Source organism: Dermacentor silvarum, chromosome 1 (assembly GCF_013339745.2).
Source record: "Dermacentor silvarum isolate Dsil-2018 chromosome 1, BIME_Dsil_1.4, whole genome shotgun sequence".
In the NCBI taxonomy this organism is placed as follows: Eukaryota; Metazoa; Arthropoda; class Arachnida; order Ixodida; family Ixodidae; genus Dermacentor; species Dermacentor silvarum.
In genome coordinates, this window is record NC_051154.1 from 443275987 (window position 1) to 443293297 (window position 17311).

Below are 17311 nucleotides of genomic sequence, written 5' to 3' on the forward strand. Positions count from 1 at the left end.
GCAGCTCGTTGCAACCGTCGCCATCTACGTATCGGGGGGACAACTAACAACAAGCAAAAAATAAACAATAAAAAGTGACGTCACAACCGCAAATAAAAGTAACGTCAAAATCTTAGGTAAATTGGCGCGAATGTTTGAATTTCTTCAGCGTCCGGCATTTCTACCGCTACGCGAGCAGTTTTCTTCTGAGGCTGAGGCGAGATTGCGACTCGCCTCAGCTGAAGCGCCAGCGTGTCATTAAACTATAGGAGTGGCGTATGCCTTAATGTCATCATAATTAAGCTGTTATTGACGGCAATTGCTCCAGTAGGAGCCTAGGAAGGTGAGCGAATAGGATGGGAACAAATGACAATTCCACAGAGGTTACAAAAAAAAAAACTTCACTTTTATTCGTCTAGAATAATACAACCAATATAATTGACCAAACAAAACATGTTTCAATGGATGAAAAGTACTATGGCCAGCACACAGTCACAATGTATACCAACGTACGCGAAACCTTTTCACAGAATCATTCGCGATTCTGTGGGACACCATGTATTCATATCCCACAGTTATCAGACAAGATAACATTGCCCCACATTATCATTTAGACAACATTAAACTTACTAATTTTGCTACCTGTCGGACACTCAGAGCCTGGGTTACGGAGAGTGAACGAACATTGCGTGACGTTTCTTCGCGGAGCACTCCGCATTTATCGTCACGACGAGACACAGCGTGTCGGGTGCTGCAGCTGTGAACTTGCACGATAACAAGAAACCTGCACTCACACTTTTCGTCAATGAATGCCGAGCGCTAGGCAACGCAAATTTTGAAGTGAGGCGCACGCCACACTTTGAACAAACACGCAAGGAAAAAAAAAAAAACTCGGATGAAGCTGCAGCGGTCTATAGTGAGCAACGCCAATCCGCACGACATAATAGCTGAGCCCCTATTCTGGACATTCTGCCATTTTCCCTGAGGCGTGACGTAGGCGCGACGCTTACAAAATGGCGCTGTTGGCCCCGTTTTGCTTTCGTAACGTGACGCAAATTTGACGTTTCCCCTAAGAAACTGTAATGTAGGCATTGAACCTAGCGTTCTTGATAAAGGAAAACAGTTTTCTTCCCTAGTAAAAATAAAGCACCTAGCTCAAGGCGTACGATTATTCCATAAAAATCGGTTCTCGCTTCCGTCGTCTGCATGCGCACCAGGTGCCGTCTGCTTCATTAGGTAGGATGCGTGTCCTTGGGGAATGGAATGAGTCATCGTATATTGGCGCCCACGCGCTTGCTTTCTACGTTGACAACATACGTGACCTGATAGTGATGATCAGCGCACCCTCTAGGCCGCGTTATCGCTATCTCGTGAAACGCTAGTGACTCAGCCCGACTCCTCTGGCTGAGAAGCGTCCGAACATCATCGAAAGCGTTGTGCGGGCCGCAGATATCGGCTTGCGCGACGCAAGCGCCGGCACTGCCATCTCTTGTGCACTTCACTGCTTACTCGCACCGCGAAAGGAAACTTCAAGGCGGCGTCTTGCGTACATTACTTTTTATAAATTGGAAAGTCACCGTTGTCATAGCCTTTGATGACGTGAACAGTCATCAATATTGATTACGATACAAACACAGTAGTGAAAAGTGCAAAACGTCGCAGACAGTTTGCTGCTTTTAACCAATATTATTTCAAATAAACGTGTTTTTATTAAAAATGATGGTTCAGAACACAAATGCCAACACCACCCGTGAGCGATGCAAATGCGATGAGTACGCATTGTGAACAAAAGATTTTCATGGCCCCAAATGACAGGGAAAATGCGGCGATACGCATGCCTCTCGACTGCCATGGCATATGGCCGCTCATTACCATAATTCGCGCCGCTCGTCACACCACAAATTATGGCGGAAAATCTCTGCAATGGCGGCCCAGCGCAACGTCACGCAACGTCAAATTGACGTTTAAGAAACAGCCCTTCCTGTGGCGCTGTTCACGGGATATTCCTTCAGCCAATCAGCAAGCCGACATGCTGGCTCTCTTGGAACGCCACCACATATTCGCGAAATTGCAGATGCATTGCACGGGTTTCTGCACGCTACCGTCCACTTTCTTTTCAATGCGCTAAAGTCGCAATATAGGTGCCAAGGTCCACAAAAAGTATTAGTCGATAAAATTTGCAGCTCCACGTCACGTTTCGTCAATCTAATGAAAACGCAAAATTGCATTTTGCAAAACCTCCGTTTCCCTGTACAAATTTCAAAACACGTGACCTCTGCACAGCCAATGAGACAGCCAAGATGGCGGATAATGGCGGCCGCGCAGCCGCCATGCGTGTCGAGAATAGAGCCTCTAGTTTCAGTGTTTGTCTCCCCCCCCCCCCGCCCCCTAGTCGCACTTCAATAGTGCACCACTGATATCCCTGGCGATAGGTTTTGGCACGGTTTTCGTTGCAAGCTTCACGACCTATTAGATGGACCTTGAGCGTGCTACCTAGTGACACAATTGATCGCTTGTCATCGCTTGCCCAGTGAAGGTGCCTCCGTGCACATGTACACAGTACTTGAGAGTGTTGTGCACTCCAAGGTGCTTGCCGATTGCCTCTGCTGCTGAGCTAACAGTGATCGCAGATGAATATTTTAACGATAAGCAGCAATTACATTTTGGCCGGTGAGGGCTCTTGTATGCAGTTAGGAAATTAGACTCCGAACGCAGGAACGTGTTGCAACTGTTTATTGCGCAGTGCTTGTGGCGAAGAAATGCCAACGCACATGGTCTAGAAAAGTGAGGGATTCTCGACGGTGACCGTGTTTACGACACAGCGGCTCCGATACATCACCGATAACAGAGCAGCCATTGCAAACGACAGATGCGATACGATGTCGTTGCAAAACACTACGCACTGCTCCGCATCGTCGTCCACCACGGCGCATCGACGCCTTGCAAGCAGCTTCAGTGACGTGCAGATAATCGTTGTGCGCTACGTCGTCACAATACAGGCAATGGACTGTGTTGGGGGGGGTCGCGCAGCCCAAGAAGATAAATGCATAAGCAAACGAAAATAGACGCTTTTAAAGCGAAGCTTTGTACCTCTACCAGCCAAGGGTTCTGTCGTGTCCGTCGTTGTAAGCAAAAAACGATCCCGACGAACCGCTAAGAATTGCAGGTATAGCAGTATAGCTTACTTGAATTCAGGCATTCAGCGTACAACTAAGCACTCGTTTTCGCTACAAAAACCACAAACACAAACTTCAGAGTGATGAGCCAACATGATGGATGATAAGGGCTGCGGGCAAACAACGGAAACAGGCTCGGCGCGGTCCGTAAGATTAGATTGCAGCTGTTGCAAAGCTTATGCAGCTGCTTTAAGGAGGGTTGACGTCATTCGAAACCCTTCCAGCCTAGTAACTGCTTCGGTTCATTTTCTAGACTACCCCACTATGGGGTAGTCTAGTAGTGTATATCACACCGATCATAAAGCAGTAGTGAACATTGTTGTGAAGTAAATAATAATAAAGGCTGTGGTTAAAGTTACGTTGTAGTGTGTGAAATATCAAGTGCGCCGCAGTCACCGTGAGGGTGGCTTAAAAAGCTTCGCTTTCCAACCACCTTCACAGGGTGGATTGGCGGGCAATTTTTTTTTTTTGATAGCGGTGCTCAGTACATCACCGACGACAGTGCGTTGTGCGTGTTTTATTTCGCCGGTCAAGATTGTTAACGCCTCTCAGTTCCGCACGACGTCGCCGTTGCCGAAAAATAAGTTGGGCGTGGCACAACCATGGTGGGCGCGCACAAGAGTTACATGCCTCGCACGGGGCGTGACCTATGGTTTTGATTGACAGGTGAACTCGTGCCAAACTCGTACATCGCGAAACCCCCCTCGAGCTGAACTCGTGAACATGGCGGCGGCAGCAGCAGCCTGTGTCATCGCATCCAGCGGCGGCAAGTGTCAATATGACCATCTGGACCCGTTCAGCTACATGACCGACGTAGAGTTTCGCGTCATTTTTGCCTTTCCAAAACGTCAGTGCGCTGGCTGTGTGACGTGTTAGGCGAAGGCCGTCGTCTGCGGAGACAGCATGGCGGGCAAATTGTGCTTTCCGAGCGCAAAGTGGTGCGACTAGGCCGCGGAGGAAAAGTTCGTCCGATCGCTTCAGCTCTCTCCTGTTTCAAGCACTGCTCGTCCAACGCGCCCCAGCCCCAGGCCAAGTCCGGCGTCATCATCGGAGTACTGGGGCACCTGCGAGCCCCTGGGATTCAACCCGGACCAACCAACCTGCGCAGGCGAAGCGGTCACATTATATTGGAAGACTCAGAATGGACACCGGGCTGCCTTCCGGTGCAGCAGGCGCCGAAAGCAGTTTTCGCAGTTACACTGTACCACTGCACTGCACGGGCAGAGAGCCGAAGGAAGTTACTTCGCCAACACGGGCCGCCTCGGCTGTCCGAACGTCCACCTCCCCAGGCGACAAGAGATTTGGCTCACGTACTGCCTGAGCAAAAGCGTAGACGTGTGGCTATTGAAGGAGATGACCGACGACTTGTTTCCTCTATCGGAACACGCCATCGCCGACTGGAGGCTGCTGGCGTGACCTCCACTCGATGACCCCGGGAAGATAGTGCAAATTGACGATTGCCTTCTTCGCGGCAAGCGAAATTACACTCAAGGCTGCCTTATGACGGGCAACAACGTTCCACCGAGCCGTCAAAATTAAGGCGGTGTTAAAAGATCGTGGACCATGGTTCTTCGGAATGGTTTGCGCGACCACAGGGGTGCTGAGACTTTTCAAGATCGACCGGCGAGACGCGGCGACGATAGGCCACATTATTGCAGCCAATGTTCAATCAGGGACCATTATTCACAGTGACGAATGTGCCGCATACGACTGTTTCCCAAATTTAGTGGATGCTAACGGGGCAAGCAGCAATCTGCATCATCAGACAGTCAACCACAGCGTGAACTTTGCGGACCCCATCACGGGCGTTCGCACGCAAAAAATATAAAATTGTCAAAAATGAAGCGCCACCTCGTCAGCGGTGGGTACAGGATAACTGCACCGCTGCTGGAGTCCCACCTGACATTGATGTGGTGGCAGTCAAATAACGGCCACGTGAGCTGCAAAGACTCTTTCTAGCGTTTGTTAGAAACCACAGATCGCTCGGGGCTAGCCAGTATGAAGACTCTTTCCGCTGGTTAGAAGCCATCGCTCAGCGCTAGCTAGTAAGAAGGTGCATCACAAAGTAAAAGAAAATAAAGCATAGTTTTCTGACCCTTCATTGTATTAGTTCTTTCCGGCATTCCTGAGTGCTTACACGGAAAGCGCGCGACAAACCACTTCTGCACTAGCCGACACTCACTTCGTCTCGCAGTCTTACTTCAGCATGAGCAACGAGCGATCTGTTGAAAGGCCAGTGTGAAAACCTGGCGCACACCAATCTGTGCTCGTAAATGGGAGCGCAAACACGTAGCGAGCCCCACCAATTCAATTCAGAGGAAAGAGAAGGAGCAACGAGCGATCTGTTGAAAGCCCCGTGCAAAAACCAAGCGCACACCAATATGTGCTCGGAAATGCGAGCGCAAACACGTAGCGAGCTGCACCTATCCAATCCAGAGGAAAGAGAAGGAGCAACGAGCGATCTGTTGAAAGCCCAGTGCGAAGACCAAGCGCACACCAATCTGTGCTCGGAAATGCGAGCACAAACACGTAGCGAGCCGCACCTATCCAATCCAGAGGAAAGAGAAGGAGCAACGAGCGATCTGTTGAAAGCCCAGTGCGAAGACCAAGCGCACACCAATCTGGGCCGGTATTTTGTAGCGATGCCTTTCTGATGCTAAGGCCTTTTACCGCTTTTCGCGCTTGGTCATTGGTCAGAGCGACGGTCCACTCACGTTATCAACGGGATCAGCCGGCTGCGAGCGGTGGATGATAAGACTAATAAAGAATGAGGCATAAGGCATCGCTACAGAATACCTACTTAATGACTCCAACAATGTACCCATGGCCCTCAGTCTCTAGGCGCTGTGTAGCACCTGACCAAGGCGACGGTCAGACCTGCTATGCGGCAGAGCGTGCTAAGAATCTCTGGGTCCGGATAGGCCGCCAATGGAAACGGAACCTGGAAACGTTGAACACGCGCACCCTATCGAGTGAGGCTGGCTTAGCAGGGCTACTTGAAGAATTATCAGGTATTTCCTGGTATAATATTGGCCTTAGAGAGGTAAAAAGAACTGGTGAGGCTTATACAGTTCTGACTAACGGCCACGTCCTCTGCCACAGAGGTCTTCCAGATAAGAGAGAATTCGGGGTAGGATTTCTAGTCAATAAGGAAATAGCGGGTAACATTGATGAATTCTACAAACTAGCGATGAAGTTAGAAGAGCCTTGAAAGACATGACCAGGGGAAAAGCTGCTGGAGAAGATGGAATAACTATGAAGGATGGAGGAGATATACTTGAAAAGCTTGCGGCCCTTTATACGCAATGCCTCACGACTTCAAGTCTACCAGAAAGCTGGAAGAACGCCAACATTATACTCATCCATAAGAATGGAGACGTTAAAGAATTGAAGAATTAGAGACACATTAGGTTGCTCTCACTATTGTATAAAATATTCACCAAGGTAATTTCAAGTAGAATCAGGGCAACACTTGGCTTCAGCCAACCAAGAGAACAGGCTGGCTTCAGGAAGGGATATTCTACGATGGATCATATCCATGTCATGAACCAGGTAATAGAGAAATCTGCGGAGTAGAATCAACCTCTCTATATGGCTTTCATATATTATGAGAAAACATTTCATTTAGTAGAGATACCAGCAGTCATAGAGGCATTACGTAACCAAGGAGTACAAGATGCATGCGTGAATATATTGGCAAATATCTACAAGGATTGCACAGCAACCTTGGTTCTCCACAAGAAAAGTAGAACGTTACCTATCAAGAAAGGGGTCAGGCAAGGAGACGCAATCTCTCCAATGATATTCACTGCACGCTTGGAAAAAAGTATTCAAGCTCTTATAGTGGGAAGGCTTAGGAGTGAGGATCAACGGCGAATATCTCAGCAACCTTCAGCTTGCAGATGACATTGTCCTATTCAGCAAAATTGGGGACGAATTAGAGCAAATGATTGAGGACCTTAACCGAGAAAGGGTAAGAGTGGGGTTGAAGATTAATATGCAGAAGACAGAGATAATGTTCAGTAGCCTGGCAAGGAAACAAGAATTCAGGATAGCCAGTCAGCCTCTAGAGTCTGTAAGGAGTACGTTTATCTAGGTCGATTACTCACAGGGGACCCTGATCACGAGAAAAAAAATTTATAGAAGAATAAAATTGGGCTGGAGTGCATACGGCAGGCATTACCAAATCCTGACTGGGAGATTACCACTGTCGCTGAAAAGGAAAGTGTACAATCATTGCATTTTACCGGTGGTGACATATGGGGCAGAAACTTGGAGGTTAACAAAGAAGCTCGAGAACAAGTTAAGGACCGCACAAAGAGCGATGGAACGAAAAATGTTAGGCCTAACGCTAAGAGACAAGAAGAGAGTGGTGTGGATCAAAGAACAAAAAGGGGTAGCCGATATTATAGTTGACATTAAGCAGAAAAATTGGAGGCCATGGAGGCCATGTAATGCGTAGGATGGATAAGCGGTGGACCATTAGAGTTACAGAATGGATACCAAGAGAAGGGAAGCGCAGTCGAGGACAGCAGAACACTAGGTGGAGTGATGTAGTTAGGAAATTTGCAGGCGCAAGTTGGTATCAGCTAGCCCGAGACAGGGGTACTTGGAGATTGCAGGGAGAGGCCTTCGTCCTGCAGTGGACATGAATATAGGCTGATGATGATGAGAAAAGACCGGCCCTGTGCTCGGAAATTATAAAGTCCCTAGATAATTTTTGCTTTTTTTATGTAGCGACAGTCTTTGAAGCACCGCCGACGAATATCATTGGCTGGCGCTCATTCCGGCATGCCATGCTCTTCCTAACGCTGTTCCCTCACAATCACTTGCACGCTGCTGCGGCAGCGTAACAGTGGCCATTGACGGTCGCATGCTATCTAGGAAGATAATGGCGGCCGATCGAGTAGATGTCGCTACTTAAAAATTGCAGGAAATCTAGGGACTCTAGGAAATTCGAGCGAAAGCACATAGCTAGCCGCGCCAAACCAATCTCGTGAACGGTAAAATGCTTATAAACGACGCTAAAGTCACTAATAATATTGTAATAAATGCATTTATTTTATAACTTGCTCGTGCCGGTAATGCACTCGGTGGAACGACAAAAAGGTGAAAGAAGGCACGACCATGCGCCGACGGTATGATCACGTGAGCGCCAAATGATCCCGTGTGCCCCAGTTTGTCTGCCGCCCATATGGCAACGCCAGAGGGATGATAGCCACGCAGAGTGAATCTAGATAAACCAATGAATCTGGGGGCGTGCCGACAAACTTTTTCAAACAAACAAACAAACAAACAAAATCTTTATTTTTTTCTGTAGCTTTACAGAAACGGTGACAGGAGCAAAAGGCATCAAGGCCTGACAGAGGCTCCTGCTCCGTTCAAAAAGTTTGACAACAGCGACAGCTTTCATGTAGCACAAAAGTAAATACAACAACGTCGTTTTAAGATATTGTAACAAAGAAGACAGCAATGTCAACTAACAGATTACGTGATAAATAAACACTAGAATGGAAATTAATCACTACTTCGTGACATGTGAGACATTGGTATTATGTAACATACACTCGATATAAACATAAAGATATATCACAAATTGTCAACATGATAACCAGGGTGGAATCAATACTAAGTAAGATTGTACGGTGTTAGATCTTTAAACAGCATGAAGAACATAGATAAAATATCACAGGTAGCAAGCAACAAAAATTAACATGTAATTACAGCACGCATTAGATATATAATAAGAAGTGAAAATAATCAGTTATATTCGATTTCATTTTCAATTAACAAGACCTTGAAAGATTTCTTAGTAAGCATATTGTACTCTGTAGATCCCAGACGATTCAGCAAGGCTGAGATTTGATAGGTTACATGTTGTCTGCCATAATTGGTTCTCGTCCGCGTAACTCGAAAAGCTTTCCTACGTAGTGGATACTGATTTTTCGATGGTGACCCGTGAACATCAGAAAGTTTATTATCTTTTATATATTGTAATAACTTATAATAGTAAATTTGGGAGGTCTTTAGTAGGTCATGTTTTATAAACAAAGGCTCTTTTCTCAAGTGTTGTGGCCTTCCGTGATAATTTTCGAAAAATCTCAGCACTCTCTTTTGTAATATAATAAGTTTATTGTAATTCTGCGTATATGTAGTGCCCCATACTAATATACAATACGAAAGCCTAGAATAAAATAATGAATAATATAGCACTCTATTTAACCAAACAGGTATAATTTCACTTATTTTAAAGAAACAACCTGTAATTTTGCTAAGCTTTGCTGTAAGGTTAATAACATGGGTATTATAGGATAGGGCCTCTCTAAACCACGCCCCAAGAAACTTGTGAGCTTGTACCTGTTCCAGTTTAGCCCCACGGAACATAACTGTAATTTCATATTGACGCGGTTTGTTAATTGGTGCAAATAATATGTACTTAGTTTTGTTAACATTTAAATATAGCTTATTGATGTGTAACCAATTTGATAGCCGATATAAATACGTATTAACTGAGCTTTGCAATTCTGCTATCGATCTGTCTGCAAAAAACACATTAGTATAATCGGGGTACATTATTAATTTTTTGGAAAATGGTATTACAGCAAGATCATTAATATATAGGTTAAACAGTAGTGGACCTAATATGGACCCCTGGGGGACACCATTTTGAATTTTTAGTTTCGGTGACATTACTTTATTGACTGAAACATATTGGTATCTATTTGTAAGGTAGCTTTGTAATAATTTAATGCAATACCGCGTATTCCATAATCATGTAGCTTATCTAAAAGCACGTTATGATTCACCGAGTCAAACGCTTTCCTTAAATGTATGAATAGCCCGATAGTGTATAGCTTCTGTTCAAAGTGTTTTATGATTTGATGTTTAGCATTCAGTAGTGCCTGCTCACAAGATCTTCCTCTCCGAAAACCGTACTGCGCGTCACACATAATATTGTATTTTTTGATGAAACCTTTAATGCGGATATTTATGACTGTTTCAAAAACCTTCGATAATACAGGAAGTACTGAGATAGGTCGATAATTATTGGGACTGTGATCTGTACCTCCTTTATGTATTGGGCATACTCTAGCTACTTTAAGTGCATCAGGAAATATACCGGATTCAAACATTGAGTTAGCAATGTAAGCTATGGGGATAGAAATTATGTCTGCTACATGTTTAACCGGAACTGAAAGGATATCATCAATACCAGAAGCGGTATCATTTTTTAGATTTCCGATTATGCTGACAACTTCATTCATTGTTGTAGGCGAGAAAACAAGTGAATTCAGAAGTCCCTTTCTTTCCGTGTTCGCAGTGTTTGATAGATTAGTAGGCAGTATATATTCTCCACTACGTATAAATTGAGCATTTAGGGCTGCAGCAGCTTCTTCATCACTTAGAGTACCCTGAGCTGTCGTTACATTTATGGTGTTACTAGTTTTTTTTCCTATTCGTTATATCAATAACAGCCTGCCAGACCTTCCTTGAATTATCTGAAATCTGAGTAAATAAATTTTCATAATACTGTAGTTTTGCACGTTTTAAATCAGTATTTATCTTGGCACCTTTAGTTCTTTCATGTTGGGGCGTCGCCAGAGCTCGTGAAGATTCCGAGTTTCGTCAAACTTGGCGCATACTGCATAGCAGCCCAGGTCTGCTCTGACAACGGGCCACAATTAGAAAGCCACGAATTCACTGCGTTATCCTCGGCATACCACTATAAGCACCTAACCTCAACCCCATGGTACCCACGATCCAACGGCGTCACAGAAAAGAGTGTCCAATAGTTAAGAGAATTTAGAAAAAAAATACAGAAGCAAATGAAGATTTTTGGTTGGGGCTTCTTGCTTACAGGACGAGCCCACTGGAATGCGATCCAGCACCTGCCGAGTTACTGTAGGGAAGAAGGCTACTGACAACACTACGAGACGTCCAAAGCGACCTCGGCCGCAAAGTTCTCAAGCACCGTCAAACTTTATGCAATCTCCTTCAATTATTATCTCTGGACTCTGGACTTTACACTGTCTACAAGTACTTTTCACAAATTTCTTGCGGAATACATCCTATCAAATTCGATGAACTTGTTCCACTGCATTTCTCGGGTTTGAAGAAAAGGTGTTGCACGGGCTCTTTAAAAGATGGACGCCAATAGGCTACATAGTCATTACCCTCTAAAAGCAATAAATTTCGTTGGAGTTGTTACTACTACCTTGTAATGCTTGGTGCTGGGAACAACACAATGTACCGAACAACTTTCGTGAAGAGGCTCGTGAAACAGTCAGCTCTGCATCGCCTTCCTTAGTCCAGTATTCAAACGTTCAACAAGATGCTTCCGCAAACGTTTGTGGTGAGCAACAGGCTTCGGAAGCATTGAAGCGAACGCCGCTTTCACCGAGGCCGTTGGCATTGCTTGCTCACAGCCGTAATTGAACAGCCGCTCAGCGATGGACGTGCCTCGAGGGACATCCATTTTTTCTGAACTAAACGAACATTTCATTCGGTATAAATGGATACCTGGACACTGTGGACTGCATGGAAACGAACCTGCGTATTAAGCTGCGATAAACGCTTTAAGGCGATGAAAACTACAACGGCTGTTGCAGCGGAGAGAACCAATGTCCCTCTAGGAGGACAAGGTCTGTGGCGCCATCTACCTTGAGCTCGGCGAAATTTCTCTTTCCCGCTCGAAAAAAACATGGCGGCAATCAGCACCAGCACGTTTTATGCGAGACGGCCAGGTAAGTCGCTTTACCGTTGGTCTTAACGCTTTTCATTTTAAAAAATTGCAACGGAGTGCAAAGGTTTAATGCCTGGAGAACACATTGACACCGTTTAGAGAAAACCATTGACTTTATTGGGACCTTCGCAGCTTACTAAGTTTAGTGTCCTCGCACAGGGACATTGGGTTCATGTGCGTGTTTATATTGAAGTCAGATGGCCGACTAGCACATTCTTTTTTATGAAAGTTTACCAGTGGGAATTTAAGTCTAACTTCCCGTTGCTTTGTAATTTCAGGCTCATCCACCAAGAAGGCAGACGAAGTACTGCAATCAATTTGCGACCGGAAAACTTCCGATATTTCGGACTCCGAGAATGAAGACGACGTTGACGACGTGAATGCCGCGTATGATTCCGACACTGAGGAGTATGTTGGTTCATCTTCTGATAGTGACGACGACGGCTCCAGCGGCGTAGGAATTTCGCAAAGGCGTCCTCTGTGGAAGGCAGCCAATTCTTCACCAGCAAACAATGTACCTGTTCTCGAGACAGGGTGTGTTTTTTCGGAAGCTAGATTGGAGTTCTCGCCTGCCGACTACTACAAGCAGTACGTAGATGACAACATGCTCGAAAAAATGGCCGAGAAAACAAACCAGAGAATTCTGAGAGAGCGTGGAATCATATCTAAAATCACTGGTCAGGAAGTTAAACAGTTCCTGGGTTGTTCCATGCTGATGGGAGTGATTGGCTATCCAAGAATACGATTTTTTTGGAAGAAGGGCCTGGCTGTTAGCTCAGTAGCCGACACCATGCCACGGGATCGTTTCTTCTTACTGCGATCTAACCTGTGCTGCCAACTTGACGATGACATCAGTGATGACGACAAGAAGAGCGAGAGACTTTGGAAGGTTGCGCCTTTCGTTGAGATGGTGCGAAAGGGCTGCTTGGGCTTGGAAAGACCCAACTGCTTGTGTGTGGATGAACAAGTCATCCCATTTTCAGGGCGCTGTCCTATGAAGCAGTATATCCCTAACAAACCAAATCCTGTGGGCCTGAAAAACTTTGTTCTCACAGGAAAGGACGGGTTGATTTATGATTTTGCAATTTACAAAGGCAAAGAGACGTTTCCAGACTTTGGCCTTGGCATATCGGGCAACTCAGTCTTGAAGCTGGTTGAGACAGTGCCTGCATGCTCCACGCTTTACTGTGACCGTTGGTTTTCCTCGGTCGGTTTGATGGATGAGCTCACGAAAAAGGGCATTTTTGGCACCGGCACTCTGATGAAGAACAGAATGCCAAAAGAGGCCCATTTCACAAATGACAAGAATTTGTTGAAGAAATCTCGGGGCACTTCGGAGCAGCGACTGCGACAAGACAGCACGCTTGCTTGCACAAAATGGGTCGACAAAAAGCCCATTGTGATGCTGTCGGCTGCCTTTGGAGTGGAGCCTGAAGATAAGTGCAAAAGATGGTGCAAGAAAGACAAGAAGCTTCTGGATGTCCCGCGCCCATCCGTCATCAGAAACTACAATGCAAATATGGGTGGTGTTGACTTAGCTGACAGAATGCTCTCCCTGTATGCTCAAAGAAGCCGCACAAACAGGTGGACACTGCGTACAATTCTTCACATGTCTGATCTTGCTTGTGTAAACAGCTGGCTTCAGTACAGAGCAGACAAGAAGGCCGAGGGCGTCCAAAGAAAAAACATTCTGGAGTACCTTGATTTCAAGCTTTGCGTGGCCGAAGCATTGATATGGCAGAAGGTGATCGCAACTCGTCAAGAAGACGAAGATGACCTAGACATCCCACCAAGGAAGAGGCCAAAAGCTCTGCCATCAGAACATTTCCGCAAAACAGACGCACTGCATTTGCCAATGAAGGACGACCTACCAAATGGAGCGAGGTGCCGGAACGCTGGCTGCAGCATGAAGACACGCCACAGATGTGCTCGGTGCGACGTGTACCTTTGCATAGAAGTTGGAAGAGACTGCTTCTATGAATTCCATTCGTGAGTTCTGTCGCAAAGGAATTGCACTGATAGCTTGACTCACTGGTGTGTGGGGTTAAGAACGTCCCAAAAGTGATTTTGTTGTGCTCTAAATGTGTCACCAGAACTAATAAAAATCAATTTAATCTTTCTTTCTCTAAAGTTCATCCTCGAAACAGTTATTTGCGGCCCTTTCCAAATACACAAAAATGCATACGTATTTCTAGCAATGCCTAAGGATAGACCCAGTGTCTATGCAGGGGGACAAACAATTACTTGTTGTTAGGCTCTGCGCACATTCAAAATAATTTTTTGTGGGTTCTATGCAACACAAAAGTAAGTATAAGAACTTGGTCAATGTTATTCCTCCGTGCCATTACTCTCAGGTCTGAGGAGGTTAAAGTCATGCAACCAGGCATCTGCAAGTAAGAGAGCGTTAATTCAAGCTACAGCACGGCGCACTTTATAAATATTGTCAAAGATATTTTTTCTCTGCTGTGGTGGCGTACTGAGCCTTCAGCGGCACTGTGCTAGCAAAATCATCTCCCGCAGTATATTTTTGTGCCATCTTTTCTTGCTCTAATGTTTTTTAAAGATGTCTTTGAACCGAGTGGTTTCAAAAACGATACGTCGGCTGGTCATTCCGTCAACACAAAATATATTCCTTCTCTTTTTCCATCCTTTATTGTAAAAAGTGTGTTTAGAGATAGTGAAACTATTAATGGTATCTTCGACTGGTAGCATCCATCCCCCGAAGCAGAGTCGTGCAGATCCGGCGTTCCCCGAACTCAGAGGTAGAGGACAAGCGGGCAAGCCAAATGTGTGACTCTCTATCGGAGGAGGGAATGGCAGATGCGAAACCACGTTACTACTACTAACATCCGATGTTTCGCCTATCCAAAGCTAAACCAGTGCACGCGCCGGTGGGACGACCGTTCGTTGAGACGCCAGCATGCTGTGGCCTAGGTTGCCTAGGCTACTGTGGACCGTCGCCAAGAACGGTGACGCTGTGCTGTGATGACGTTGCTGGAAACGCTCTCATCTCGACGACTGCTCCGACGACAGGGCGCGGAACGCCTCAGAGCGCTCGAAGATGGAGGAGAGCGATCAAAATAAACCAGCCGAACGCAAGACGCGCACCCTCTTTCAACCAGCCGAAGACAAAGCCACTAGCGAGAGCGGTCTAGAGCGCTCCGAGACTGCCAGCTGAAGATGCCATAAGAGTGTGCTTGGTACAGCGGGGAGGGGAGGAGGCCCAATTCAAAAAGTTGAATGAACCTATACAGTCGACGACAAGTCTATTCTTGTGGGGGACTGTCCATATGTTGCTATCTCTGCGACGCGATAAGGCGTTTTTGCATGTTTCCCTCTCCCTCACCGTTATCTTTAGAGTGGCATATTCTTCCCCGGGTGATAGCATTCGTCGGTATATAAAAGGTGCATGCGCCGTTATTGCCGCCTACTTGAAAATACTAACCTGCTAACTCCTCGAGACTCGTGCGACGCTGCCTTTACCCCTCGGACGCACTTCAGCGCATGAAGACCACGACCATCATCTGAGCACCTGTGAGCCATGGATGCTAACCATCAGTCTCCGCATGCACTCAAATGGGACTTAAGAAAGTTTTACCAGCGCTCCTGCGTTCCTGAAATCTTGGAACCAATTAGTGGTGTCGTGAATGGAGAGCTACCATACTGGCTCCGAGGAAAGCTGCTACGAAACGGCCCGGGCCTTTCGGCCGTTGGTCCGGACCAATACAACCATGTATTTGACGGTCTCGCATTAGTGAGGCAGTTCAGCATTGAGAACGGTCAAGCGTTCTACAAAAACCGTTTTCTGAGGAGTCAATCGTACATCCGCAACCACCGGGCCAACCGGATCGTTGTCTCCGAATTCGGAACTTTGGCGCATCCCGATCCTTGTGCCACCCTGTACGAGCGCCTGGCCTCGTATTTCACCATGGATATAACGGACAATGCGGTCGTGAATGTGATGCCCATAGGCGATGAAGTGTATGCCATGACGGAGTCACCACACATGTTCCGAGTGGACCCTGTTACTCTGGAGACTCTTGACAAAAAGAACCTGACGAACTTCGTAGCCGTACATACCGCCACGGCACACCCCCACCAAGACCCGGACGACGGCACCACGTACAACATCGCAACAAAGATGGGACTTAATCCTGGGTTCATCTTAATTCAGTACCCTCTCGGCGGCGAATGCGTTTCGAGCTCGGTGAGCAGCGTGAGAGCCGTGGGTAAGATACCGTTCAGCTCCCGCACGTCGGTGCCCTACGTCCACAGCTTCGCTCTCACGGAGAAATGGGTGGTCGTAGTGGAACAGCCTCTCACCCTACACTTGCCGACTATGCTTCGGTGCAAATTCCTTGGTGACAAGGCTTACGTGGATGCCCTGAAGTTTGACCCCGAGAAAGGCGTCCGCTTTCATGTCATGAACAAAAATACTGGAGAACTGCATTCCACCGTGTTTGAGGCTGCTCCTTTTTTCATATTTCACCACATAAACGCCTTCGAGCAAGATGACGACGTCGTTGTTGATGCCTGTTGCTTCGACGACGATGGCATCGTGAGGAGCTTAGTATACGCGGAGAAAAATCCTGGAAAATTTGAGATGGCCCACCTTCGCCGCTTTACTCTGCCGCTGAATCGAGGCCTGGGCGAGAGAATCACTGTAGAGCCGCAGAATTTGGCAAAGGGCAACCTGCTAGGCGACCTTCCACGCATCAACCAGAACCATAACGGGAAACCATATCGGTTCGTCTACTGCGTTAGCAATGTTCCGGGCCAGGAGCACAGGATGTTTCTGTCCAAGCTTGATGTCATCACTGGCGAGTGGCGACGCTGGGAAAGAGAAGGCTGGTACCCGTCCGAACCTGTCTTCGTCTCTCGACCAGGTGCCGTGGAAGAGGACGACGGAGTCGTCCTTAGTTCGCTGCTTCAAGAGGACAACGAAAAGAAGCTGGCCCTCCTTGTTCTTGACGCACAGAGCTTCCAGCAGTTGGCTATGGTGGAATTTGATTGTCCGTCCTCGGTCCCCGGAGATTTTCATGGCTGGTTTCTCCAGGACCAAGGCCAGGAAGCGTAGAAAGTTACTGAGAAGCATGAGATACTGTTTGACGTGAAATAATTGCTCTTAATCAGGGAAACACCATTGGCGACATCGGGGAGTATATATAGAGTGTTCCAGCTAACTTAAGGGAAGCTGTTCAACGTAAAAAATATTTAAAGAACAACACCGCCCATGCACCTCGTACAGATGGTAAACCAGCGAAACTGAAATGTGCGGCCCCGGTGTTTATCAATGGGTTAATCCAGAGGATTCATTAAAGTCTTTCTCAATTATTGGTTACGTCTTTCTCTAGCTCGGCAGCACGAGCCACCGGATCGGCCCGACATTGCCGCTTGCGCCCCGCATTGCAGG

At 46.7% G+C, this 17311-nt stretch overlaps 2 protein-coding genes across 2 annotated transcripts; both read left to right on the forward strand.

Annotated features, from left to right (window-relative positions):
* The first annotated feature begins 11856 nt into the window (after positions 1-11856).
* LOC125939731 (piggyBac transposable element-derived protein 2-like) lies at positions 11857-13891 on the forward strand. The gene is made up of 2 exons (XM_049664380.1): positions 11857-11899; positions 12177-13891. Exons 1-2 carry the CDS (start codon positions 11857-11859, stop codon positions 13889-13891), a joined length of 1758 nt encoding a protein of 585 aa, XP_049520337.1.
* Positions 13892-15403: 1512 nt separating this feature from the next.
* On the forward strand, positions 15404-17092 carry LOC119448967 (carotenoid isomerooxygenase). Its single transcript, XM_037712171.2, has one exon. It carries the CDS (start codon positions 15440-15442, stop codon positions 16973-16975), a length of 1536 nt encoding a protein of 511 aa, XP_037568099.1. The 5' UTR covers positions 15404-15439; the 3' UTR covers positions 16976-17092.
* The last annotated feature ends 219 nt before the right edge of the window (positions 17093-17311 follow it).

Bases quoted from the DNA above. Each gene is read 5' to 3' on its own strand.
- LOC125939731 (XM_049664380.1), top strand. From the start codon at position 11,857: ATGGCGGCAATCAGCACCAGCACGTTTTATGCGAGACGGCCAG. The intron at 11,900-12,176 runs GTAAGTCGCTTT...TTGTAATTTCAG, and splicing joins GTTTTATGCGAGACGGCCAG to GCTCATCCACCAAGAAGGCA.
- LOC119448967 (XM_037712171.2), top strand. From the start codon at position 15,440: ATGGATGCTAACCATCAGTCTCCGCATGCACTCAAATGGGACTTAAGA.